General features: G+C 36.3%; 1 protein-coding gene across 3 annotated transcripts in view; it reads left to right on the forward strand.

Moving 5' to 3' along the window:
* The window catches only part of UBE2D2 (ubiquitin conjugating enzyme E2 D2), a 43,325-nt gene extending 17,342 nt beyond the window's left edge, over positions 1–25,983 (forward strand). The window contains exons 2-7 of one of the 3 annotated variants that reach the window (NM_001046496.1): positions 13,003–13,066; positions 17,471–17,502; positions 17,582–17,659; positions 17,746–17,851; positions 22,986–23,079; positions 24,312–25,242. In NM_001046496.1, coding sequence (NP_001039961.1) covers positions 13,003–13,066; positions 17,471–17,502; positions 17,582–17,659; positions 17,746–17,851; positions 22,986–23,079; positions 24,312–24,357 — 420 coding nt within the window. In that variant the 3' untranslated portion in view covers positions 24,358–25,242. Of the gene's footprint in view, positions 1–12,951; positions 13,067–17,470; positions 17,503–17,581; positions 17,660–17,745; positions 17,852–22,985; positions 23,080–24,311 lie in introns of those variants that run through there. The other 2 variants (XM_059888352.1, XM_024994541.1) reach the window with 2 other exon arrangements.
* Positions 25,984–27,180: the final 1,197 nt, after the last annotated feature.

A 27,180-nucleotide genomic window follows, 5' to 3' on the forward strand; every position in this document is an offset into this window, starting at 1 on the left:
CATAGCAAAAAGGAAACCGTTGTTTTCTCTTACTGTCGTGATACTATAGTACCTTCCCCAAGATAGTAGTACATGTTTCTATTATTGTGTAGCATATAGTTGATTAAATGGCATATCAAGTGATTTTAATGTGGACAGAGAACTCTCCTGTCTCTAGGCTAACCTAAAATGTAACTTTGAAAAGACATTTCTTCAGATGTACCTATTCATGCTTTGGTTAATACTGTTTAGTGTCATGTTTTAGAGGTTGGACTGTTCCTAAGGGATGGACAAGTCATTTTTTTATCTGTCTTTATAGTTGTTCTAAAGTACAATCCCAAGCAAGTATGTAGCAAGTCATCTAGCAGAGTACAATTTAAGTTTACTTGAGTGTTGGTCACATCTTATAGAGATTTCAACCTGTAGGAAGACTGATTTAACTGTGAATAGATTCATTATCTTGAACAGCTGGTGCAGTGGTAAAGAATCCACCTGCCAGTGCAGTAGATACAGCAGACTTGGGTTCAGTCCCTGGGTCGGGAAGATCACCTGGAGAAGGAAATGGCAACCCACTCCAGTATTCTTGCCTGGAAAATTCTATGGACAGAGGAGATTGGTGGGCTACAGTCCATGGGATCACAAAGACTTGGACATGACTGAGCAACTGAGCACATGCTGATTCATCGTCGTGAACTCCTTGAGTTGGTGTTAGAGAACTCATGAAACAGAAGCTGTGCTTTGGAATAGTGAAGAGTAAAGTCCATGGAAAGTGTTATTTTTAAGTTTTGAGGATTTACAGTCTTATAGTGGTTTACTCACTAAGTTATGTCCGACTCTTACGACTCCATGGACTTAGGACTCCATGCAGGACTTACAACTCCTGCCAGGCTCCTCTGTCCATGGGATTCTTCAGGCAAGAATGTTGGAGTGGGTTGCCATTTCCTTCTCCAGGGGATTTTCCTGACCCAGGGATTGAACCCGGGTCTTCTGCATTGCAGGCAGACTCTTAACCAACTGAACTACAAGGGAAGCCCTAGTTAAATAGTATTTATATATTTCAAAGCATCTGAGTACCAGAACTTAACCATATGCTACTACTAAAAATAGTATACGTGAATTATTTTAGGGGCGAGTAGGGTCTCATGGTTTTATGGAGTATAATGAGAAAAAGGATGTCGTTTTTAACTCTTTTTAAGGTCCTCATTGTCCTGCCACTTTTAAGTAGCCTAGAAGCACACCAACATAGTGATAATGTCATTTGTTTATTTCCCCATTTTCTCAGACTTTGGACTGTGGTACATGGTGATTAGTGCCATAAAAGAGTTCTTTAGGTTTCTAGTTTGTTGTGTAGTTGTTAACTGAGGTGGAATCAACTGGTGTAGATTCTGGTTATTCGAATGCCAAGAACAGAGCTCTTTTCTTAGTTATTTCAGTGTTTTCTTCTGAGCTTAGTACTGAAATCTTTTGGCATATGTAATAAGCGCATAGACTCTTCCTATCTACTTGGCTATATGCCAGGCTCATTTTGGAAATAGAGTGTGGAAGAACACGGACCACTGCCTCAGTAACTAAAGGAGAGGTAATTTCAGATCCTGACAGAGACCCTGTGTGGAGTCTGACCTAACCTTACAATTTAGCTACCAGCCATCATCAGCTCCAAGAGCAAGAAGCCGCTACTTGCCTGTTTTGCTTCTGGTACCATTTGTACCTCCTTAATATTTTTGTCCCCTTAATTATTACAGAATTAGTCTTCTGGAAGACTTGTGATTTTCCTATCATAACTGTCATTTACTCAGGCACTTTCTACTTTGTCCTTGATTGCCAAAATTCTAAACTTGTTCTTTGTTAGGTATTTATAGGATCCTTTGGCTGCAGTATCAGACTATTACTGCCTTCTCAAGTGCCTTACTTCATTAAATCTAAGATGCTATCCATTGAAAGATGTAGAAGTGAAGTCACTCAGTCATGTCCAACTTTTTTGTGACCCCATGGACTGTAGCCTACCAGGGTAGCTCCTCTGTCCATGGGATTTTCCAGGCAAGGATACTGGAGTGGGTTGCCATTTCCTTCTCCAGGGGATCTTCCCAACCCAGGGATCAAACCCAGGTCTACCCGCATTGTGGGCAGACGCTTTACCGTCTGAGCCACTAGGGAAGCCTTGAAGGTTGTACTACTAAGAAAAAAAGATATTGCCAATGAAGCTGACATACCATTGATTATAGTAGGCAGTTTGATGTCAGGTATATTAAAAAAAAATCATACAATCAATGAAAGATAGTATTATCCTTCTCTAGGTACTTAAAGGAGAAGGAAATGGCAACCCACTCCAGTACTCTTGCCTAGAGAATTCCATGGACAGAGGAGCCTGGTGGACTGCTGTCCATGGGGTTGCACAGAGTTGGACACGACTAAAGCGATTTTGCATGCATGCATGCATTGGAGAGGGAAATGGCAATCCACTCCAGTATTCTTGCCTGGAGAATCCCAGTGACAGAGGAGCCTAGTGGGCTGCTGTCCATGGGGTTGCACAGAGTTGGACACGACTAAAGCGATTTTGCATTCATGCATGCATTGGAGAGGGAAATGGCAATCCACTCCAGTATTCTTGCCTGGAGAATCCCAGTGACAGAGGAGCCTAGTGGGCTGCCATCTATGGGGTTGCACAGAGTTGGACACGACTGAAGCGACTTAGCAGCAGCAGCATACGTAAAATTACTGTGTGTAATTGTAACAATCTGTTCTTCAACAGGTATTTACTGGGACTCCCTCTGTATCAGGAACTGTGCTGGATATCAAATTCCTATTTGTCATTGGGTCGAGAGACATTAAATAATCATACATATAAACTATCTTGAGTTGCTAAGGCAACTTGCACTTTTTCATCATAGTATTTAACAGAAAATGGGGGAAAGGGGCTTCTAGGAAACCTCTCAGCACATTTAAGTGAAGGCTAAAGGTGCGTGTGGTAGGAGGGTGCCTAGAGTATTCCAAGAACCCTGTTCTGGAGTCTTGAACTAGTTGAAATTTAAAAGCTAATTGACGAAGAAAAAGCTTTGAAATGAGTAAATGGTAGTTCATATAGGTAAAATAAGGTCTTGAAAAGGTTCTTGATCCTCAGTAATGAACAAAGAATATTATCTTTAATTAGAACATTTTCATCTAAGTGGTTATTGCTAAAGTGCTCAAAGAAATGAACTCCTTATTCTCTAGTGTTACCCAGTCTCACTCAAAACACCTATTCCATTCATGTTCAGTAATTAAATCTGAATATATTTTTGTCACTATAGACTTTCTATTTTCTGGCACTGTAGGTGATTAGGCTGAATTGGACTGGACTTCCTCCTGGAAGTTGTTAATGTACTTTTGTTTATCATCTCATTTGCCAGTGTTTAAACATCAGTTCGGCTTGATATTGTGCTAGACATTCATTCATCTGCTCATTCAGACATTTGAGTGTCTCTTAAGTTCCACTCTGGAAAATGCGGTAAAGATTGTATTATACCTTGTCTCTAACTCAGGGAATTTAGAATTAAGTATTCCAGGGGTAGCGTTAAGGGTACACATAAATTTTGATAGTTGTGAATAAAAAATTGATCATAAAGTATTACTATACCATATAATGCTAGATTTGTATAGTATAGTTAATAATAAGCTGCTTGGAAAAAGAAGGAAGTCCCTGGGAAATAAGATTTTTTTTCATCCTAAAAAAAAGCAGTATATGGACAGTAATCTTTTAAAGTGAAAATATTTAGTGTTGATGTGTTTTAAAATCATAACTGTGCTATTGTGAAGATAGATGAAAGTGAACTGGGCCTAGCTTTTTTAAAACAATTTTTTATCCTCAGATTCATAATTAGGTTAATCACATGCATGTCAGAATTTCATATTGGTTTCTCCTTTGTGTGCCAAAACAAATATGAATCCTTATGACTCAGCTGTAATTTGTTTTATAGAAATTTCAGGGAATTCACTGGTTGTATAAGCTTTCAGTATTTGCAAACTTTTAGTTTGCAACAGATAAGATTATATAAATGACTAATTTTGCTAATATCTTTATATAGCATATCATTTCCCCTTTAAAAGATATGTGCTCCCCCCCCCCCTTTCTATACAGAAAAAGTATTTTAAGCCAGAAACACATCCGCTATATATTTGATCACTACTGGAAGCTATCAACATTGTCACACAAATAGCACTTGTAAGGATTTCCTGGAATTTGACAAAAGTAACTTCATAAACAAACAAAAAAAAACTGTCTTTAAAAATTAATAAAAACATGTGATTGCCTTAGAAAGGAAATTTATATTGTATTAACTATATCTGAAAAGCTATTCATAATGTGCTTTCTCTTACTATAAACATTTTCTTAAAACATTTTGATCACAGTGTTATTAATGTACTTTATACCACTGAACTGTATACTTAAAATGGAAAAAAAATGGATAAGATGGTAAATTTTATGTTTGTGTATTTTACCACAGACAGAAAACCACACTGAAGTAATTTATAGTCCAGATTGGGGGTGGAGGGGACAAGGTATAGATAACTTTAGGACAGTATTAGCCATGTTGGGTAGATTTCTTTATGTCATGTTTAAAAGTCTTTTATTCTACAACAAAAAAATTTCTTTAGGATAAAAAGTGTTCTTGGTTCCTTCAGACTTATTTCTGACTTTGCTGCAGACATTAGGCATTTGTGAGAATAAAATCTTGGGTGGGGAACATGGCATTGGAAGAATGGGCCACAGAAAGAAGCAAAGCCTGGTTCTGTGCCCAAACAATAGTGTTGCCTTTATTCAGAACTTGCTTAGAATCTTGAATATTCTTATAAGGATGTGGATTATAACATTTCCCAAATTGATTTAACCCTTAAACCTATAACCAAACCATGTTTTTTTAGTTTAACTTCATTGTTTTATAGATACGGGAGTTCTGATCTGGAGAAGTCGAATGACTTGCTTAAAGTTACCTAAGAGCAGAATAATAAAACATCAGGGGATGTTAAGACTTCGGAAAAACTGACTTCTGCCTGTTGCCCCTGTTGATACCAGCAGGAACATAGTTGTAGAATAACCATTATAATCCTTATGAAGCTAATTTTCATTTAACATAATTACACGATATGGTTAGTTTCCAGTATTTACAGAAGGCTTGTCAGATAGTGGTGAATGACGATTCAGATGGCAGATAGTTTCTATCATGTTCATCTCTGTGTTCTTAAATTGTTGGCAGGTGAATTGACCTCTTGGTTAAGCATGCTCTAGGAATAATTTTCCCATCTCTAGGCAATGATTGGGTTTGCAAGTTCCAGTGTGTTGAACAGTACAGTTATTTCTGCCTGGGTGTATAGGTTGAGGAAATAATTTTTTTAAACCCATACATAATCAAAGGCTTTGATACACAGTTAAAAAAGAGGAGGGGTACTTATTATTTATAGGGCTTCCCTGATGGCTCAGCGGTTAAGAATCCACCTGTAATGCAGGAGACGCCTGCTGGAGACATGGGTTCAATCCCTGTGTTGGAAAGATCCCCTGAAGAAGGAAATGGTGACCCATTCCAATATTCTTGCCTGGAAAATCCCATGGACGGAGGAGCCTGGTAGGCTACAGTCCATGGGGTCATGAAGAGTCGGACACGATTGAATGACTTCACTTTCACTTTTATGCATTGGAGAAGGAAATGGCAACCCAGTCCAGTGTTCTTGCCTGGAGAATCTCAGGGACGGGGGAGCCTGGTGGGCTGCCGTCTATGGGGTCGCACAGAGTCGGACACAACTGAAGCGACTTAGCAGCAGCAGCAGCGTTTAGATTGGGCTAAACTGAGTAAAGGTCAGTTTTCATTCCAATCCCAACGAAAGGCAATGCAAAAGAATGTTCAAACAACCGCACAACTGCAGTCATCTCACACGCTAGCAAAGTAATGCTCAAAATTTGCCAAGCCAGGCTTCAACAGTACATGAACTGTGAACTTCCAGATGTTCAAGCTGGATTTAGAAAAGGCAGAGGAACTGGAGATCAAATTGCCAACATCCGCTGGATCATGGAAAAAGCAAGAGAGTTCCAGAAAAACATCTACTTTTGCTTTATTGACTATGCCAAAGCCTTTGACTGTTTAGATCACAACAAACTGTGGAAAATTCTTAAAGAGATGGGAATACCAGACCCGCTGACCTGCCTCCTGAGAAATTCGTATGCAGGTCAAGAAGCAACAGTTAGAACTGGACATGGAACAACAGACTGGTTCCAGATTGGGAAAGGAGTACGTCAAGGCTGTATATTGTCATCCTGCTTATTTAACTTATATGCAGAGTACATCATGAGAAACGCTGGGCTGGATGAAGCCCAAGCTGGAATCAGGATTGCCAGGAGAAACATCAATAACCTCAGATATGCAGATGACACCACCCTTATGGCAGAAAGTGAAGAAGAACTAAAGAGCCTCTTGATGAAAGTGAAAGAGGAGAGTGAAAAAGTTGGCTTAAAACTCAGCATTCAGAAAACTAATATCATGGCATCTGGTCCCATCATTTCATGGCAAATAGATGGGGAAACAGTGGCTGACTTTATTTTTCTGGGCTCCAAATTCACTGCAAATGGTGACTGCAGCCATGAAATTAAAAGATGCTTGCTCCTTGGAAGAAAAACTATGACCAACCTAGACAGCATATTAAAAAGCAGAGACATTACCAACAAAGGTCCGTCTAGACAAAGCTATGGTTTTTCCAGTAGTCATGTATGGATGTGAGAATTGGTCTATAAAGAAAGCTGAGCACTGAAGAATTGATGCTTTTGAACTGTGGTGTTGGAGAAAACTCTTGAGAGTCCCTTGGACTGCAAGGAGATCCAACCAGTCCATCCTAAAGGAAATCAGTCCTGAATATTCATTGGAAGGACTGATGCTGAAGCTGAAACTCCAATACTTTGGCCACCTGATGCGAAGACCCTGATGCTGGGAAAGATGGAAGGCGGGAATAGAAGGGGATGACACAGGATGAGATGGTTGGATGGAATCTCCGACTCAGTGGACATGCTGCTGCTGCTGCTAAGTTGCTTCAGTTGTTTCCGACTCTGTGCGACCACATAGATGGCAGCCCACCAGGCTACCCGGTCCCTGGGATTTTCCAGGCAAGAACACTGGAGTGGGTTGCCATTTCCTTCTCCAATGCACGAAAGTGAAAAGTGAAAGTGAAGTCACTCAGTCGTGTCCAACTCCTAGTGACACCATGGACTGCAGCCTACCGGGCTCCTCCATCCATGGGATTTTCTAGGCAAGAGTCCTGGAGTGGGGTGCCATTGCCTTCTCCCAATGGACATGAGTTTGAGTAAACTCCAAGAGCTGATGATGGACAGGGAGGGCTGGTGTGCTGCAGTCCATGGGGTCACAAAGAGTTGGATACGACTGAGCGACTGAATTGAAGCTGAGTAATAGGTTTTTGCTGGGTATTTTCTATAGTCTTAGTTGACTTGAATTTTTTAAAAAGAGTACAGACATTAATCTCAAATAAGGTTACTACTTCTGCTTATACTAAGTTCAGGGAAAGATTGCTGTTGATAGATTTTTTATCAATTTGTCTTTAAAATAGAAGGTAGCATTATTAAGAGGGAAATAGAAAATATTTCAGAGTGCCAAGGGATTAAGTCTATCAGTACCAGATATAAAAGATTCTGTAATTTGCTATTTTCAGAAATCATAATTTTTTTTCAAACTGATCTAGGATAACTGAGTTACTAATATTTCCAGAGTTTTAAAAATTTGTAATTTTAAATACTCTAGCAGTTAATTTTTAAATACTAACTTCAGATATTAATGCTGGACACATGAGTTAGCGTTTCTGTTGCAACCCAGGTGAGATAGGGTAGGGCAGGGAGAATGCAGTACTATGGTAATGACAGACTGCTTGCCTTCACTGTGTCTTGAAAATGTGGAAAACACCCCTTTCTTGAGTTCTTCATTCTGTGCTGCCATGTTTTCCTTCACCTTCCCTTCATTTTGAGTCTTGCTGGTAATGAGTTTTCTAGCCTTGTCTTTTGTCTTTGATTCTTAATTCGTCAAACATAAAGGCAGTCAGGATTTAGTGTACATCACAATTTCCTGGGGGACTTGTTAAAATGCATCTTGTTAGGCTTTGAAACAGCAGAGTTTCTGATTCAGTAGGTCTGGTTGGAGCCTGAGAATTTGCATTTCTAATAAGTTTTCTTGTGATAATGATGCTGCTGTGCCAGGGTCTCATTTTTGAGAACTACTACTTATCTAGCTGTTCTTTTTTTGCTGTTCATTCATCTTAAAGGAGGTTCAGTTATAGATTCTCAGATATTCTAACTTGTACATTTCTACTATTTTAGATTCAGACTAAAGAAGCATGATATAATAGAACATATATAGTAAACCATATCCTTACTCTAATTATAAGTTTTCCTTGGATTAGCTACTTTGTATCTTTTTATATATATAAAATGGGCGATTAGTCTAGATATCTCTTCTGATGTTGAATCACAATTTCTGCTTAAATCGTCTCATATGCTGATTTTCCACCAAAGACCTTTGATTTGTACAGGAAATTTTAGAACTATTAACGCTTGACTTTGAAGCCAATTTTCTATGAAAGTAACTACAATCTCTCATTTTCCCATCTTGTTCCTTTTACCATTTGCCATAGGGTAAGACCAAAATGGTGAAACAAATCTGTGTTCCATACTATGTATATTTTGCTTCATAATTGTTAAGACTGGGGAAACAGGGTTTTTTTAAATAGCTAATATCATTAAGTTTTAGCAATTAATGACCTATTTGAGTATTTGAGGATACAAGGAAAGTAAAGTCAGCATAGCCCTTGTAGGACCCCCTCCCCACAGTTAGGAAGTCCTCTTTCTTCTTGCTATAGTGCTGTAATACAGAAATATCCCAGGCTTAGAGGCTTTAATGTTTTGTTTTCTTTAACAGTGGTCCCTTTTAAAGAAGGGTTAATCCTTTGGAAAATAGGTATTCTTAAGATAATAATATACAAGGCATTATAATCATTCCTGTGTGTCTTTATTGGAAAACATATTCCTGAGCCAAAAAAGATAGTAGTAGGAAATGTATTTAAAAGTTTGAGGACTTCCCTGGCGGTCCAGTGGTTAAGACTCCACGATCCACTGCAGAGGGCAGGAGTTCAGTTCTGGTCAAGAAACTTAAGATCCTGCATGCCACGCAACATGGACAAAAAAGTTTGTAGTGAATTAAACTTTACTTGAAAATAATTAATTGGTATAAGGTTTGAGGGCTGTTTGAACTAAATTAAACACTTGGGAAAGTTTCAGATAATCAAAATTGTCTATAACCCTTAATCTTTAAAAATAATGATTCTGTATACCTAGAAACAAGGGGAGTGTACAATGTCAAAGAAGAAAATCTTAATTGAGAACTCTATTAAAATCCACAGTTTATTTTTTTTTCACAGTTTATTTTGAAAATAAGACCTTTATTGTAATATTTTTTTAGATTTCAAAGTTAAGACCATAAAGTCTCTTTAGAAATTGAGGATTCTTTACCTTAACTGTCAAACTTCCCTCCTCCCTTTTTTCCCCTAAATTTAATTATATGTACTTTGTCTATAACGGCTTCCCACGTGGCTCAAATGGTAAAAAGTCCGCCTGCAATGCAGGAAACCTGGGTTCAGTCCTTGGGTTGGGAAGATCCCCTGGAGGAGGAAATGGTAATCCACTTTACTATTCTTGTCTGGAGAATTCCATGGGCAGAGAATCCTGGTGGGGTACAGTCCTTGGGGTCACAAGGAGTCAGATATGACTGAGTGACTGACATTTTCACTTTCTCTCTATTGTTCTTTCTACAGAAAAGTTTTCCAATAAACAGAAAAATTGCTTGGTTTTGGGTTTTGTCCTAGCTCTACTCTCAATCCCAGTAATGTATGATTTGCTGTATGATATACAAGACAAATCTGAATACTATTTGGGGGGAAATAAAAAGTCAAGAAAATTAATGTATAGGTATAAAGCCATATGATAAAGCCAACAGCCTGATGTAATAGGGTATTTTTTTCTGCCCAGTGATTTAGATAGATGTGCCTTTAATTTCAAGATTTATCTTTATTTTGTTTTCTTTTTGCCACACCACTCGGGTTGCAAGATCTCAGTTCCCCCAGGCCATGGTAGTGAAAGCCCAAAATCCTAACCACTATACCAGTAGGGAACTCCCTTCAGTTTTTTTTCCCCCTTCAGTTTTAATCATAACGCAGGGACATCAGATTTTGTGGTTGTGGTCGTATAGTCGCTAAATTATGTGCAACTCTTGTGACCCAGTGGACTGTAGCCTACCAGGCTCCTCTGTTCCTGGGATTTCTCATGCAAGAATACTAGAGTGGGTTGCCGTTTCCTTCTCCAGAGGATCTTTCCAACCCAGGGATCAAACTTGTGTCTCCTGCATTGTAGGTGGTCTTCTTCATTGCAGGTGAATTCTTTACCACTGAGCCACCAGGGAAACTTCAGATTTTGTAGCTTCTGTGTTTATTTAGTCTAACTGGGTTTTCACTATTCTGATTACTGTTCAGATAGTCACAGCTTTTTCAGAATTATTTTTCTTTTATCCAAATGTATAGTCAGAACTGGTACGTTATTTTTTAAATAGACAATAAATATACTTGTTAAAGGTATAAAAGAAATACATGTAGTTCCTATTCTTACCCCCAAAGCAAAGTTTCCTTCTGAAGGCAAATACTTTGAACTAGTTTTGTATCTATTCTTCAGAGATACTGTATGCATAATATGAAGATGAATGAATATATGCCCTTTTAGTAAACAACTTTATGGTATATACAATAAAATCAACAATTTTAAGTGATAGTTTGAGTTTTAATGAGTATAATTCACAGTTTTGCAGTCCCTACCAAAGTCATAATATAGAATATATCCATAGCCCCCCAGATTTTCCTCATGTTCCTTTGTAATCAGTCCCCTCCAACTCCCTCTAGCCCCTAAAACTATTAATCTGGTTTCTATTGTTATAAATTTGCCTTTCCTAGAATGTGTATCAATGGAATCATACAGAATAATAGTCTTTTTATGTCTCATTTCACTTAGCATACTTAAGTGAGTGCCTTCAACCAAGGAAGTGTTGGAATGAGTATGTTAATTGTGAATTAGCACAAATTTGAGTTAAGGTTTTCTTTTTTTTTTTTTTAATTATATAATACTGACTTATGAAGAGGACAAGGATTTTTTTTTCCTTTTAGCTTTTTGAGATGTAATTGGCATAAGTTTAAGATGTTCAGTATAATGATTTGACTTACATATATCATGAAATTATTATCATGATAATAAGTTTAGTGAACATCCATTATCTCACAGGTGCAAAATAAAAGATAAAGAGAAAAATTTTTTTCCTTGGGATGAGAACTCTTAGGATTTACTCTGTTAAACTTTTATGTATAGTGTACAGCAGTGTTAATTAACCTCTTCTTGCCTGGAAAATTCCATGGACAGAGGAGCCAGGTGGGCTACAGTCCATGTGGTTGCAAAGAGTAGGACACAACTGAGTGCATGCGTGCGTGCACACACGTACACGCACGTGCACACACATACATATTACAGCCCTACCACTTACTTAAAAGTGTTAGTAAGTATAATTGACCTACCACACTATGTTACTGTCTCGTATACAACATAGTGGTTTGATATGTTAAAAAGTGATCACCACCTGATGAATCCTTATATTCAACTTAGATGAAGTTAGTCAAAAGAAGTGGCTTAACTTTTGTGTTTCACATCAAGCAAGCTCTCTAGTTATAGTGACCTGTATTAGAAACATTTAGGAATGTGAACTGTACAGTAGGTTTTTTGTTTTTCTCCTTGAGATGGGCAAGGAATCTCTGTTGTAGAGAAATACAAAATCCTCAAATTGAGATGTGAAAGAAAGTAAATATTATTAAATCTTTATCTCAATCCCAGCACTTAAAAAAAACTTAACAGAACTTTATTTCTATACTTTATGCTTTATCCTCCAAGCTTACAAATAGGATAAAACAAAATAATTGATGTAATGACTGGTTGAATAAGTTAACTCAGAAGAAGGAACTTACAGAAATATCTGTGTTGCAATTTAAAATATTTATATAACTCAATAAGGTTTGAAATACTTCTTAAATGGTAGGTTTTACCGTTGTAGTTTTAAAAGATAATTAAAACTAGTCCTTCCTCAGAGTTTGTTTTTATCTCACATACCAAGCCAAAGGGAAAGGGAATATAGTATGATTTCCTGCTTTGTGGTTTTTAAGGCATCCCCACCCAGTAACAAATCTCAAGTTTGTGGGTTCTTGTGTTAAAATAGCTAAGAAGCTGACATCTTGTAGAGCATGACTACATGTAATTCCATCTCTGATTTCAAGACTTTATGATGGGTTATATCCAACCAGCCTTTGTAATATATCCCTTTTAAAGTTTTTCCTACTACCTCTGGAAGCTTTGTAGTGGATATGAGCTGAAAAAATACCAGTATCTTGTCAGATGGTTCTGTATAATTTGGAACATTTATGACTCCTATCTGAAGTGTAACTTAATGGTTTTGAGGTACAAAAACCAGCTGTTGATCTTTATTGGAAAATAATAAGTAAAGTGTTTACTTAAAAACAGTTTTTGTGAGACTTCCCTGGCAGTCCACACTCCCAGTGTAGGTGCATGGGTTCAATACCTGGTCTGGGGACTAAGATCCCGCCACATGGTGCGGCCCAAGAAAACCCAAAGAAACAGTTTTTGTGGCTCTTTAGTATATGATCCATGTTTACTTTCCTTATATTTAATACCCATTAAACTTCAAACAAAGCAAAAATGATCTACTTTTAAAAACATACATTTATATTCAGGAATTCCAAATATTTTAAAGAATTAATCTACCTTTCTCTTCTCTGACTTTGAAGGAGTGCTGCTAAAAGCTTTACTGGTGAGACAGAGATTATTGGTAACAGTGATGGTTTTATTAATGGATAATAGTTACATTTATGTTAAATACATTTCTTTTTCTCTCCTTCTTGAAGGAATTGAATGACCTGGCACGGGACCCCCCAGCACAGTGTTCAGCAGGTCCCGTTGGAGATGATAGTAAGTATCTAAAAGGAATACTAAAACATAAAACAGCATAACAGTCTGCCTTTGGTGAACTCTGTTACTAATAAATATATATCTGCCAAGATTATTTGTATGAAGAGTTAATTACGCAATTTACCTTTATTTGCCCATGAAAGGTGCAGTTTTATGTGTATCCCATCATCTTTTGTACTGTATTTCATTTTGAATTCTTCTGCCAGATGTTGTCTGTGTAGTTGTTCTGGCTCTTCCTTCCTATCCTTTGTCCCTTCTGGGTATTTACCTAAGACAAAATATTCAAGCTTTTGTCTACAGCAAGCTATTGTTCTTTAGTTAGATAATAGTAAGTATGATTGGGGGGTGGCAGTGTGTATGTGGGTCTGTGTTTTTCTTTGTATTGACTCATATTTGTGAAGACAGCTACAACTTACCTTTAATGTCCAGTTTATCTTCTTAATCCTGTTTGAAATAATTTATTGTATCTTACCATACATGTTGGATAATAATTTTGCTTTTGTTCCACTTTGTCTCAAGACAGCTTTTCCCCCTGATGCCATCTTTCAGCCTTTTAAAAATGGAGGATATTTGAGCAGGCTGTGTAACTAATTCTCACACACAAAAATGCAATATTTAGCAAATAGGGGAAAAGTGGAATATACTTGGGAATATATTTAGAAGCATTTGTGTAAGGGAAGTATATAGGTTAAGAAAATAAATGAGGTTATATGGACTTGTGTGTAAGATTAATTTTTTCCTCATTTTTCTTAAGATTGTTGTTTTGGTTTGCTAAATCCTTAGGAATCAAAGCAGAATCCTTGTACAAGGATTGCTTTATAGATGAAACAGATGTTATAAATTATAAGACTTAAGTACTTGTTATGAAAAAATCCCATTTATGTTATGTTTAGATCTGTCCAGTATTATTGAATATATATAGTATTTGATATCAAACAGGACAGGCCAAGTATTTAAACACATTATCTCATTTGCCTCACAATTCTTTAAGTGTTTGGAAGAGAAATTGTTAACTGTTTTAGAGAAGAATCCAGTGAGAGACTTGTGGTGGTTCTTGAAGTAGACTTATTCTCAGATTTTCTGATTCTAGTTTTGTCATTCCATGGTATCATATCCATCTGCATCAATGTGGTCATTCAGTTTTGAAAGAGTGTTTTTATTTCAGGTAAATTGCTCAGAGTTGAGAGAGGCCGATTTTTTTTTTTTTTTTTGAGAGACTGATTTTTAATTAAAAGTGTTTGAAGTCTGGGGATTAGATTTCACTTTTGAAGTTCAGTACTGTAGTGTGCTAAAGTAATTTGCCTTTGCTTCTACCATAGTTGGTACTACTACATTCCTTTCTCAGATTGAAAAGTGGTTACCCTGGAGAGTTAAACTCCCCTAAAGCATAAGCAATAAAAGAAAAAGAAAGATAAAGTAGACTTCATCAAAATTTAAAAATTAGGGACAGCAAATGATACTGTTAAGAAAGTGATTTTAAAGTCTTTATATTTCAACATTATTAAGATAAATAACCCAATTTTAAAGTGAACAGACGATCTGAGTAGCTTTTTCTCTAAGATATTCAAATGCAGTAAGAACATGGAAAGATGTTCAGCATCATTAATTATCAGGGAAATGCATATCAAAACCATAATGAGGTGTCATTTTACACCCACTAGGATGGGTAGAATCAAAAGGTCAAATAGTAAGTGTTGATGAAGATTTGGAGAAATTTGAACCATCATACTTTGCTGGTAGAATGCAAAATGGTACAGCCAGCTTGGAAGACAGTCTGACAGTTCCTCAAAAAGCAAAACACAGAGTTTACCGTATGAACCAGTGAGTTCATTCCTAGGTAGGTGTCCAAGAGAAATAAAAACATATATCCCTATAAAAACTCACACATGCTTGTTCATAGAAATTTTATTTATAATAACCAAAAAGTGAAACAACCCAAATGCCCACCAGCTGATGAAGGGATAAATAAAATATGGTGTATCCATACAGTAGAATATTATTTGATGATTAACAGGAATGAAATATTGATACATACTACAACATGAATGAGCATAAAAACATTGTGCTGAAAAGACCTATACTCTGAACACCATAAGATGCTGGTGAAAGAAATTGAAGATGACATAAATAGATATTGTTAAAATGACCATATTGCCCCAGGCAATTTACAGATTCAGTTCAATCTCTTTTGAATAACCAATGGCATTTTTCATGGAACTAGAACAAAACAAATTTAAAATTTTGGAAACACAAAAGATCTCAAATAGCAAAAACAATCTTGAGAAAGAAGACTTCCTGACTTCAGACTGTACTACAAAGCTACAGTAATAAAAAATAGTATGGTGGTTGCACACACAGAAAAAAGCATATGGATCAGTGTAACAGGGTAGCAAGCCCAGAGGTAAACCTATGCATTTATGATCAATTAATCTACTGCAAAGGGAGCAAGAATATACAGTGGAGAAAAGTAAGTGATACTGGGAAAACTGAACAGGTGCATGTAAATGAATGAAATTAGAACATTTTTTCACACCATTTATAAAAATAAACTCAGAGATCTAAATGTAAGACCAAATACTCTTAAAATTCCTAGAAGAAAACGTAGAACACTCTGGCACAAATTGCAGCAATATTTTTTGGATCCATCACCTAGTGATGGACAGACAAATGGGTCATAATTACTTAAAAGCTTTTGCATAGCAAAGGAAACTAAACAAAACAGACAACCTGTGGAATAGAATGTATTTGCAAAACGATGCAACTAACAAGGAATTAATTTCCAAAATATACAAACAGCTCATACAGCTAGTTATTAAAGAAATGCAAATCAGAACTACAATGTGGTATTATCTTACACTGGTGAGAATGGCCATCATTAAAAAGTCTAAACATAATAAATGCTGGAGAGGGTATGGAGAAAAAGGAACCCTCCTACACTGTTGGTGGAAATCTAATTGGTGCAGCCACTGTGGAGAATAGTATGGAGGCTTCTTAAAAAACTAAAAATAGAGTTGCCATATGATTAGCAGTCCCACTCCTGGCATTTATCTAGAGAAAACTCTAATTTGAAAAGATATATGCAGCCCAGTGTTCATAGCAGCACTGCTTAACAATAGCCAAGACATGGAAGCAACTTAAATGCATTCCAGAGAGAGACCTAAGTCAGTGACTCTTACGTAGGTTTTCTTATATATAACCAGTGTGGCAGAATATGCAATTAAGATTTAAAATGGTAGGTCTCCAAATGGTTTTTGTTAATTAATATGGGGCCTTTAATAGAACCTTTGTTGAAGATACTAGGACTGATCTTAGTGACTCAAAGTAACTTTCTCCTTAGCTACTTAATCCATAAAAAAATTAGTTGGCAGAAGTTAAGAGGAATTTTTCTCAGTACTAATGGTGAATAATCTAAAAAGGAGAGCCTCAGCAATACCTACCCTTTATTTTTAATCCCTAGTAAACAGACTGCTCTTTGTAGCTTCAGGCCCCAGTGAGGGGCAAGCCAACCATAGGGGCAGTTCTCATACAGATGATCAGAAGGAATTTAAGGGTTTGGGCTGACATCCGAGTGGATTTTTGTGTGGCTTTCTAGTCTTCACATTACCTCCTTGCATCAAGAGTTAGCTGGTTTGAGTTGCTCGTGTATAATCCCATTGACAGCTTCCTTTAGTGTGCTCAGATCCTAGTGTGAATGTTAAGTGCTTAGTAGCTTGCTTAGAAGTGAAGACTGGGTTTTTGATCTTTGTGTTGTACTTAGTGGCATCACCTTTGAAACAGAACATGCACCGTTTTTTGCTGTTTGAAGAGAAAATTTCCTTACTAAACAAGTTTATGATTTATTGGGATTATCCCTAGAGTTTGTAATCAAGCTTGGGACTTCCAGCATATGTTTTCTTTATTTATTGAGATACCAGTAATTCTAAAGATCTACACATGAGAACTGGACATTTTTTTCTCACTGGAAAAAACTAGCATTTCCTAATTTGAGTATTATCTACTTTAAGTTTACTGTTCTGCTCTATACCAGTACTATAAAAGAAGTATATTATAGATATTAGTGTTGGGGAAATGATACAATCAAAGAATTGAATCTTGTGGTTCTTTTTTACCCTTTGCGGTAAGGAAGTGCCTGTTTAAAAGTGAAACTTTCGGCCTTGTCAAGAATTTTGTCTCCCTGTCATGAATTTTTAAGACGTTTTAGCCCAAATAACTTTCTTGTTGAGCACCTTATCAGTGTTCTACACCATGCTAGTCATTTTTGTTTTCTCAGACTCCAAGTTAATTTAAATGACTCACCATGTTTCTTATGAATGAACTGAGATTACATGGGGAATAATATGTTGTTATGGTGTAGGTATACTGTTGATATTACTTCATGGTGACTTTTTGTTGTTCTTTTTTCAGTGTTCCATTGGCAAGCTACAATAATGGGGCCAGTAAGTATTCAGATTAATTTCAGAATAAATAGTTTAGGTAATTCACTCATTTTAACCCAACTTTTTTTGTTATCAACAGAATGACAGTCCCTATCAGGGTGGAGTATTTTTCTTGACAATTCATTTCCCAACAGATTACCCCTTCAAACCACCTAAGGTAACTGGAATATGCAAACTATGTTTTTATCTACTTTCTACAATGCTAATGAAACTGTTTATAAGAAGTTTTCCTTGTTTTGATAGGTTGCATTTACAACAAGAATTTATCATCCAAATATTAACAGTAATGGCAGCATTTGTCTTGATATTCTACGGTCACAGTGGTCTCCAGCACTAACTATTTCAAAAGGTAATGGAATAGATATTTGATATCAACATAAAGCCTACTAGTTTTTTTGTGTGTTTGTGTCTTTTTTAGGTTACTTATTCTTGAAAGGGTTAGTCAAATTCTTTTTTAAGAGAATGTAGTGGTCCCCCTTATTCTTGATCTGGGGTATAGACCCACTAGAGAGTTGGATTTTTAAGCATACGTGTTCCTTGGTGCTGTGATTGCTCTCTGTCCATTGTTCTTGCTCTTCAGGCATAGATTAGAATATGGCCCTTGTGAATCCGTTTTTTTAAGAGCATGGTTAATGTAGAAGACAAGTAATGTCTTTCCAGCCTTGAGATCCATGAATGGAAAGGATAGATAGTGTTCAGGAATAGGAAAAAAACAGCCCTTGTAGAGGAATATTTGTACTATAATTAAAATATTAGTTTCTTGAAGGACAAAGTATAGATGAATTCATATTCACATTATTTAAAGTTTTACCTGTTCTTGTCTTTAGGTTTCTATCAAGAACAGAATCATCATCTAAGATAATCAATTTAATGTATATGTTTATGTGAGCATCTTAGTCTGTGGTATATTGGTGCATGCATCTGTGTGTGTGTGTGTGTTTGAAAATGTGTAGAGAAAGTTAGTTACTAACTTTGTGATGAAAGATCCAGTAGTTCTTTTAAATACGACCTAATTATATGAGTAGATTGGAGATTTTTTTATATCCCTGAACTGAATATTATCTTACTTGTTGATTTGAAATTGTACAACCTTTCAACATGAAATCACAAGAGGATTCAGATCAGATCAGTCGCTCAGTCATGTCTGACTCTTTGCGACCCCATGAATCGCAGCACGCCAGGGCTCCCTGTCCATCACCAACTCCTGGAGTTCACTCAGACTCACGTCCATCATTAAATGTTGTCAAAATACAGTACAAGAAATAGGCTACAAGTATGATAATGGGCTGATTGGATTGGGAAGATCCCTTGAAGAGAATGGCAACCTATTCCAGTGTTGTTCTTGCCTGGAGAATTCCATGGATAAAGGAGCTTGGTGGACTACAGTCCGTGGAGTTGTGAAGAGTCCGACATGACTGAGCAACTAACACATACACACACGCACACACCTATGATAATGGGCTAGTATGTTTAACAGATATGAAGAACATATATAAATCAGTAAGAGGAAAAACCTAGATCCCAGTAGATGAATGGACAGAAAGGAACAGAATAGTCAAGGAGATAAAAATTAAAATAAGTACCCATTCTTCACCTTTTGGGGCTTCACTGGTGGCTCAGACGGTAAAGAATCTGCCTACAATGTGGGAGACCCGGGTTCAGTTCCTGGGTCAGGAAGATCCCCTGGAGAAGGGAATGGCTACACACTCCAGTATTCTTGCCTGGAAAATCCCACAGACAGAGGAGCCTGGTGAACTACATACAGTCCATGGGATCACAAAGAGTCAGACATGACTGAACAACTAACATTTTCACTTCACCTTTTTAATTAACAAAGATCTTTTAAAAAGGAAACTAAACATTTTTTCTTTTCAAAAGAAAAAGTACATTGAAGTACTTCGTGAAGTACATTGGAATGATTGCTTATATATGCTACAGATAGATTTGTTTAGTCTGCCTGTATTAAGAGATAGGAGATTTAATCATTAATATTAACATCCTTTGACGCAGTAATTCTAGGTTCATTTGTTTGTACTAAGAAAACAAACCCAACTGCTAAAATCTACATCTGCAACAATGTTATTTCTGAAAATTAGAAATGACATATAGGTTCAACAGCAGAAAAAACACATTCGGTTCTGGCACATGCATTCAAAAGAATATTGATCCTTACAAATACTGTGGAAAATGGGAAAATACAGTGTTTGATAAAAGCAGGAAAGAGAGAAAATGTTATACACTGTAACTTGCATTGTATAGAAGGTATATTAAATAGCTAGAAAGAAATAGTTTGGGTATTTGAGGCTGAAATTTGGTACATGAAATTTTTTTTTTCCTCTCTACTTAAATTTTATCATTTCTTTAATGCATACATTTAGACAGGAGGCAACATAGTTTCATGGTAAAGAACGTAGATTCTGGATGCAACTGCCTGTGTTAGGATCTCCGCTCCACATCTTATTGGTTGAGATTTGAGACGGATTAGCTTCTGTATTCCACAGTGTTTTCATCTATAGAGTAGGGGTGATAAAAACTATTCACTATTATTCTGGAGATTAAAAAGCAGCAAAAATGCATAGTTAACTGATTCCTTGTAAGCACCCAAATAACTGGGATAAAGGCACTATTGTAAAAAGTATTGGATATTTGTCATGTTATAATTACGGTAACACTTGTATACCCTTCCACATTAATTTTTTAAAGGCACAAAAACTCTGAGGCATTAAATTAAGATTTCTGGGGTCCTAGGCAAAAATGTGAACAAAAAAAATCAAAGAACCACATTTTAAAAAGTTGTGACTGAAACAGTTTTACAGATAAGTGGCCCCTATTGTTTTTGTAGGCCTCCATGCCATTCAGTGGTTGCTTGTGAAAGTATTCATATGCCTGTTCTTGTGATTTCCTGACCTGTTTGTTCTTATTTTACCAAGTAACTGGAGATATAAATCTAGCTATAAACGGGGCCAAGAGAGGTGGGACTCTGTGTGTGGGTGAGTTGGGTGGGTGGATGGTGGTGGGGGGAGTCTGTCTGGATAGCTGAAATTGTCATCATAGCTTTTTTTTCTTCCCTTCTGTGCCTAGTGGTGGTGTTTTTTGTTTTGTTTTGTTTTTCAGTTATTCTAAGTCATAAGGGTTGTTAATTTATTTGACTTGGTATGTTCTGTCTGGATAGCTATCTTTTAAAATAACTACAGTACCATTTTGTTGAATTTGGTTTTATCAGGGTACCTAGGTTTAGTGTTATAAAGACTCTTTTGTAAATTGAAGTATGGGCAAGCATTTCTGTGAAAGACCCAAATTCTATGTATGATATAATTATTCTTTAACATATTCTGTTTTAAAGGGCAATAATCTAGACCCAAAATGCCCTCCTCTTTGAGTATATAGGTAAGGGACCTAAATATATAGAAAACTTGAAGCAGGTTAACTCTATCGTAAAGCTACTTGGTTATATGGTTTTAGAATTGGAAGTGATTGAGTTATGACACTAATGAAATTGGTTATTTACTGAAGAAGAATATATATATATATAAGTGAAAATTTAGTTACTTCAGTAAAGAGTCTCTACAAGCTGTAGAAATAGAAGTTACTCTCTTTATAGAAAAAGAAAGTATAGTATATTATAAGCCAAAATTAATTTTCTACCAATAAAGGAACTAAGTAGTGTACTAAAAATCCTTTCACTAGATCCAGATAGCCACCATCCTACCTTCCTTTCCTGGAAAGAAAGTGAAGAAGGTTATTTACTTAAAGCTTATCTTTTTAAAATGATGCAAATGAACTTATTTACAAAACAAACAGATTCACAGACAGAGAAAACAGATTTATGGTTGACATGGAAAGGGGGATGGGGAGTGATAAATCAGTAGGAGTTTGGGATTAATAGTTATACACACTACTATATATATAAAATAAACAAGGACCTACTGTATAGCACAGGAAACTATATTCAGTATCTTGTAATAACCTATAATACGAAAGGATCTGAAAATGAATGTATATGTATAAACTGAATCACTGTGCTGTATACCTGAAACTAACACAACACTGTAAATCAACTATAATTTAAAAAATATCTCTTTAAAGTTGCCTGTTTTAAATAGTTGGACAATAAGTAAAGGGAACTTATACTAATTTGGTAGTGTATCTAATTTTAGGTGAAGAGTCAGTTGTATTCTTGCCAGCTTGATAGGTCAGACAAGTTTCTTCTGTAGTCAATAATTTCATGAACAATCAAAAATCTATAACTCCCTGTTGTCATTTCCAGGAAATACATGAAATCTTTCCTAATTGCTGTTAGAATGTTCTGTGCTTGAAGAGGGCATCAGGTGATACACCTGACAATGGGAAGAGAAGATGTTTTGGGAATGCCATCTACCAGAATTGTGGGCAACAGGAATGAAGAGTCAAAAAACATCTTTCCTGATGTTTTTTATTTTCCATATACTCTTAAGGCAAGGAAATAGCTTTTTTGTTAACAACTGAATGATAAAGGGCATGTAAACTTTCTTCATCTCTCAGAAGCCCTTGATCTCTGTAGGATAGATTTGATGGGAAAATGAATAAATTCCTTTTCCTGCTGAATTGATGTTTTGGGAGTACAGTGGGCTCTGAATTATTGTCTCTTGCTACAGAACATTAGAGAGAAATAAGATAGCTGAGTTCTGTTAACATCAGAATAGGAGGATTGGAATTTATTTTGGTATGTCAGAGGCCACTGGATTTAATATAATTAGTGGCTTGGGCTTCCTCTTTGCCTTCAATAAAGGAATACGTAAGTTAACAAATTTAAACAGAGGAAATTGTACTATTGAGATTTGTCTGCCACATTTCAGGTTGTCGTTGAGGAAATGACTGAGATGAGATTTGAAATCGTTGCTGAAGATAATTTGAGACTTTTGTTTGAGATACGTCATATCATCTGTAATAAGTGTGGCCAGCTCCATTTGGGGACAAGTACTGGCCTCTGTGTTCTTAAACTAAATTGTTTTCAACTAAAAATGAAACAAATCGATTGCATCTAAATATGGTACCTGCCATCAAGAAAGCAATAATTGTTGGATTTCATAGTTGTCATTTCTTACTAAGAGCATTCAGTAGTGTGGTTGTCTTTAGAATTTTGGAAGCCATTTATCCCTGAACATGGGCTTCCAAAAATGGAAATTTATAAGCTGGGGAAAGTCTTATTGGTCTAGGATTTGAAAGACCTGTATTCTATTAATAATTCCACTCTGATTACTCACTAACCAGGGAAATGGGGCAAGACAGTTCACCAGCTTGGGCCAGCTTTCTTACTGGTTCAAGCTTAGAGAAGTCTTAGAATCTTTGTTAATTGCTATTACTGTAAACTTAGGTAGAGCTTACAAACCTGCTAACACTACAGTAAATAGGGTCTTAGAATTTTCTCGTGTGTTGGCATCTCATATTTCTTTCAGTCTTTTTGCTTTTATCCTCTACTAATTTATATGTTTTTTTCATTCTAGTACTTTTGTCCATCTGTTCTCTGTTGTGTGATCCCAATCCAGATGATCCTTTAGTGCCTGAGATTGCTCGGATCTACAAAACAGATAGAGAAAAGTAAGTATGGTCTCCAGACAGAAGAGTGTCTGATAGGGTGGAGATGTTTGTGTCTAAGGTCTGAGCATGAATCAGACACTTAAAACGAAGTCCTAATATACTCAGTTGGGGACAGGAAACAGCAGTATTTGCATCAAGTATTATAAGTAGATGATTTTATCTCCGTTTTGTATAATTCCTACTGTCTAGAAGAACTTTTCTACAATATATTTTCCAACAGCTTTATGTCTTCTTCTTGGTTTTTGACATGCAAAGATTTTGCATCAAGAGCCCAGTTGTCTTAGGTAGATATTTATAAATTAATGGGAAAGAGAATTGATGTTCTACCATTTGGAATAATCTAAAAAAGAAAGTAAATAAATGCTACAAGACCCCAAAACCCCAAATTTCCTTTAAAATAAAACTTGGAGAATTTGCACGTTTTAGAATTGTATTATGAATTATTGAAAAGTGGTCAGGGTATCAAAAGATATAGTAAATGAAATGTTGTAATCTTTTGTTTGTTTTGCATATTATTCAATAAGATTGTGAAGGAGATAGATGGGGAGAAAATGATTCATTTTCAAAAGTTAAAATATAAAAGATTAAATAGTTATTTGAATTATTGATAGAGAGGCATATAGATAAGATATTTTAAAAAGGAGCTGCAATGAGAATGGGGTATTCTAACAGCAGTTGGTCTTAGTTTTTTTTTTTTAATCTGAATCTACATAGTATCTATAAAAATTAAAGATCCTTTGCCCTGCTTATTTTATTACTGGAATGTTCTTCTGAAGCAATAAACCCATTCATTTTAGCAACCAAATTGTTAAAATAAGTTCTGCCAAAAAAAAAAATAAAATAAAATAAGTTCTGCCAGAACTGGTTGGTTTATTGATGCAGGAAAAGTATTATGTCAATTTGATCATTTTTATGTGATTTCAAGAACCATATAATATAGAACTATATTGAACTCCAAATAAGTAAAACAAGGGTTGAAAATCACCTCAGAAATAGGTCAGTGAAGTAGAGACTGAAGATACGCCAGCAAGTGCTGAAATTTAATTAGAATCCTATATAGCGTTTATCGGATATTTCTAACATTTATTAGAAATTTGGAGTAGGAAGATGGCTTCACTTGAAGTTCTATAAGTTCTTCCCCTCGAGTTACTAGATGGGATAATGAATGAACTCTGTTGCTTTCTGACTGACTCCTCACCTATGTTAAGCCAAGCTTCTCTTTGTGTGTACAGGTACAACAGAATAGCTCGGGAATGGACTCAGAAGTATGCGATGTAATTAAAGAAATTATTGGATAACCTCTACAAATAAAGATAGGGGAACTCTGAAAGAGAAAGTCCTTTTGATTTCCATTTGACTGCTTTCTATGAGCCCACGCCTCATCTTCCCCTGTGCACATGTTTACCTGATACAGCAGTGCTGCGTGTTGTACATACTTGGAACAACAAACTAGAAATACTGTACTTCTGTACCAACATTGCCTCCTAGCAGAGAAGTGTGTGTGTGACAAGCCAGTTCTCCAGGCATAACCTAGGTGTGAGACTAAAAGCTTTCCTTATTGACTTAAATTTGGATAACGGCAAGGTGAGGGGTGGTGGGTATGGTGTGTTCTTGGATGGGGAAGAAAAGCTCCACTGACCTGTAGGAGATTGTTTTTTAAGTGAAATACTATTAAACTCAAAACAGTTATGAAAAGCAAGGTGAAAAACATGAAGCTGTTTCTGTATTCCTTTTATTCCGAAGGACTTACGTCTTAGGTGAAAGTTATGACCAACCAGATTAAACTCTACCCACATCCTGTATTTTAAGGTCTAAGTTTAACTGGTCAACATTTAAATGGATTGGAGCTATTAGTAAGTAACATGTGATGGGCTTTGCTCCCAACTCTTTTACATCTCCCCACCCTTCAACCTTCATCTTTCAGCCCCTCTTTCTCTCTTCCATATTCTTTGGTTTGTATGTGGTTTCTCAGTTAATACATAGCTAATAGCTCTTATTTTTCTTATGTTTTTAACTGCTTAGGTCTATCTGGATGTAAGGGTGACAATTCATTTGATGGAAATACTTGTGTATATTTAAAGACCCAGTTGCTCCTCTGGAGCTTGTACGTTCAAGAATGATTAATCTGTGTAATAAACTGATTACTACAGTCATTACATATAATTTGTGTGAATAGGCTTTTTGATTTTAAGAACTTTGTCTAGCTGAGATTAGTGGTGGATTTTCTCCCACCCCTGATATGTTTTCACTTATATTGGTTGCACTTCAAAATCATGAAACAATTCCAGTTTACACAGTAAAAAGTATATCTTGAAAGTAATTTTATTGAACAAGATAAACACATAAGCTTAAAAGAATTTCCATGAAACATATGTGCAGTATTCTAGGAACATGACTGTTACATAAGAAATTTGCTTTATTATTGAAATTAAGCTGCATCTCACCAAAACCTTGTGACATTCCTCTGATACATAGGGCATCAAACAAAGGCCTTGCTGTTTGGTAAGTTAAGCTTCTGTGATTGTGATTGTAAAAGAGCAACATTGACCAAACCTGGGAAACATGAGCACAATCTTGTATTGGAGAGTCTACATAATTACTTTGCACTAACGTCGCAGGATGTTCATCCAGTTTTAAATTGTACTGTATGTGGCTTTTTGAAGTCTTCCCTTGACGCTAGTAAAATGTAGTTTGAAACTTGTAAACAGCTGTGTTTGCCAGAAACATCGTTCGTGTGAACTAGGCAAGTTACCGTTTTCCCCCCTACTTCTCCTAATCTAATTGTAAATCAGGCTAGCCTGAAAGCCATGGCTGATGCTCTTTAGCCATCAGGTTCTTTCAAATGCATCTTTACACTCTTGCACAAAAATTGAGGAATAAATGTCCACTGCTTTTGGTTTTAAACTTGTTTAAGTTGTCTTATCTCTCAGTGTCACTATATCTCAGAACTGAAGTGTGATACACCAAACCTTTTAAAATGCTGCATTTTAGCTGCTGGCTACTTATTAGTATTTCTAGTATCCTTGACTTTGCAAAGAAGGTTTGACTGTTAATAGTTGTGGGTAAAGGAGTTAGAATTGAGCTCTAACCTAGAATTACCCTCATTCTCAGTATCGTGGGTAAGTGGGAATTCAATTTTTGACTGTTGACCGTGGATTAGTTGCACAGATCCTGAAAGCCTCATTCTGTGGTCATCTTAGAGACCAGCCAGCTTATTACCATTTATTAGGCCATAACATAGATATTTTTACAAGAGTGCTTTTAAGTCAAGTGCTAAAGTAAAAGTCATTGTCCTGATGTTCAGGTGCTGAATGAAACATAAGGCCTTTGAATGCAATTGGTCTTGCTCATTTGAGGTTGGAACATATATTGTCAAGTTTGGTTGTATATTCCTTGGCCAGAATGAAGGCTCAGTGAGGGAGACCATCTTCCCTACTCACAAAAAAAGTGTGTCATTTGGAATGGGTCTCATCTGGGATCACGTTGGTTTTTATAGAACTGTCTCTAGTTTTATCACAAAAGCTTGTTTGCAGTAGATTTGATTATCTTGGTGAGGCATTGGTTACAAGGGAATGTCAAGTGTATGGGTTGCTTTGCTTATTTTTTTTTTTTTAATTGAAATATAGTTGGTTTACAATGTTGTGTTAGTTTCAGGTATACAGCAAAGTGATTCAATTGTACATATATATTTATTTTTTCAGATTGTTTTCCCTTACAGGTTATTATAAAATATTGAGTATAGTTCCCAGCGCTATATAATAGGTCCTTGTTGGTTATCTTTTTTTTAATATAGTGGTGTGTATATGTTGCTTTGCTTCTCAACAACATGGAACGCTTGATCAAGTTATGGTTGAAGCAGTCTCTTTCAGTAAAACTACATGATTTCAGATACTCACATACTCTGTTACTGGCCAGTGGCCATTGTCCGCTAGTTTCTACATTTTCGGTAATGTAAAGATTTGGAAAGAGGACTGTTGGGTAGGGGAGTGGCAGGGAGGTCTATAAGAGAGAAGGATATGGTGGTCAGAGAGGAGTCCATGTTCTCTGCACTAACTTAGCAAGTGAAGCACTCTTTTTCTGCTTCCAGAAACTATAGTATTC

The sequence above is a fragment of the Bos taurus genome, chromosome 7 (assembly GCF_002263795.3).
Source record: "Bos taurus isolate L1 Dominette 01449 registration number 42190680 breed Hereford chromosome 7, ARS-UCD2.0, whole genome shotgun sequence".
NCBI classification, from domain to species: Eukaryota; Metazoa; Chordata; class Mammalia; order Artiodactyla; family Bovidae; genus Bos; species Bos taurus.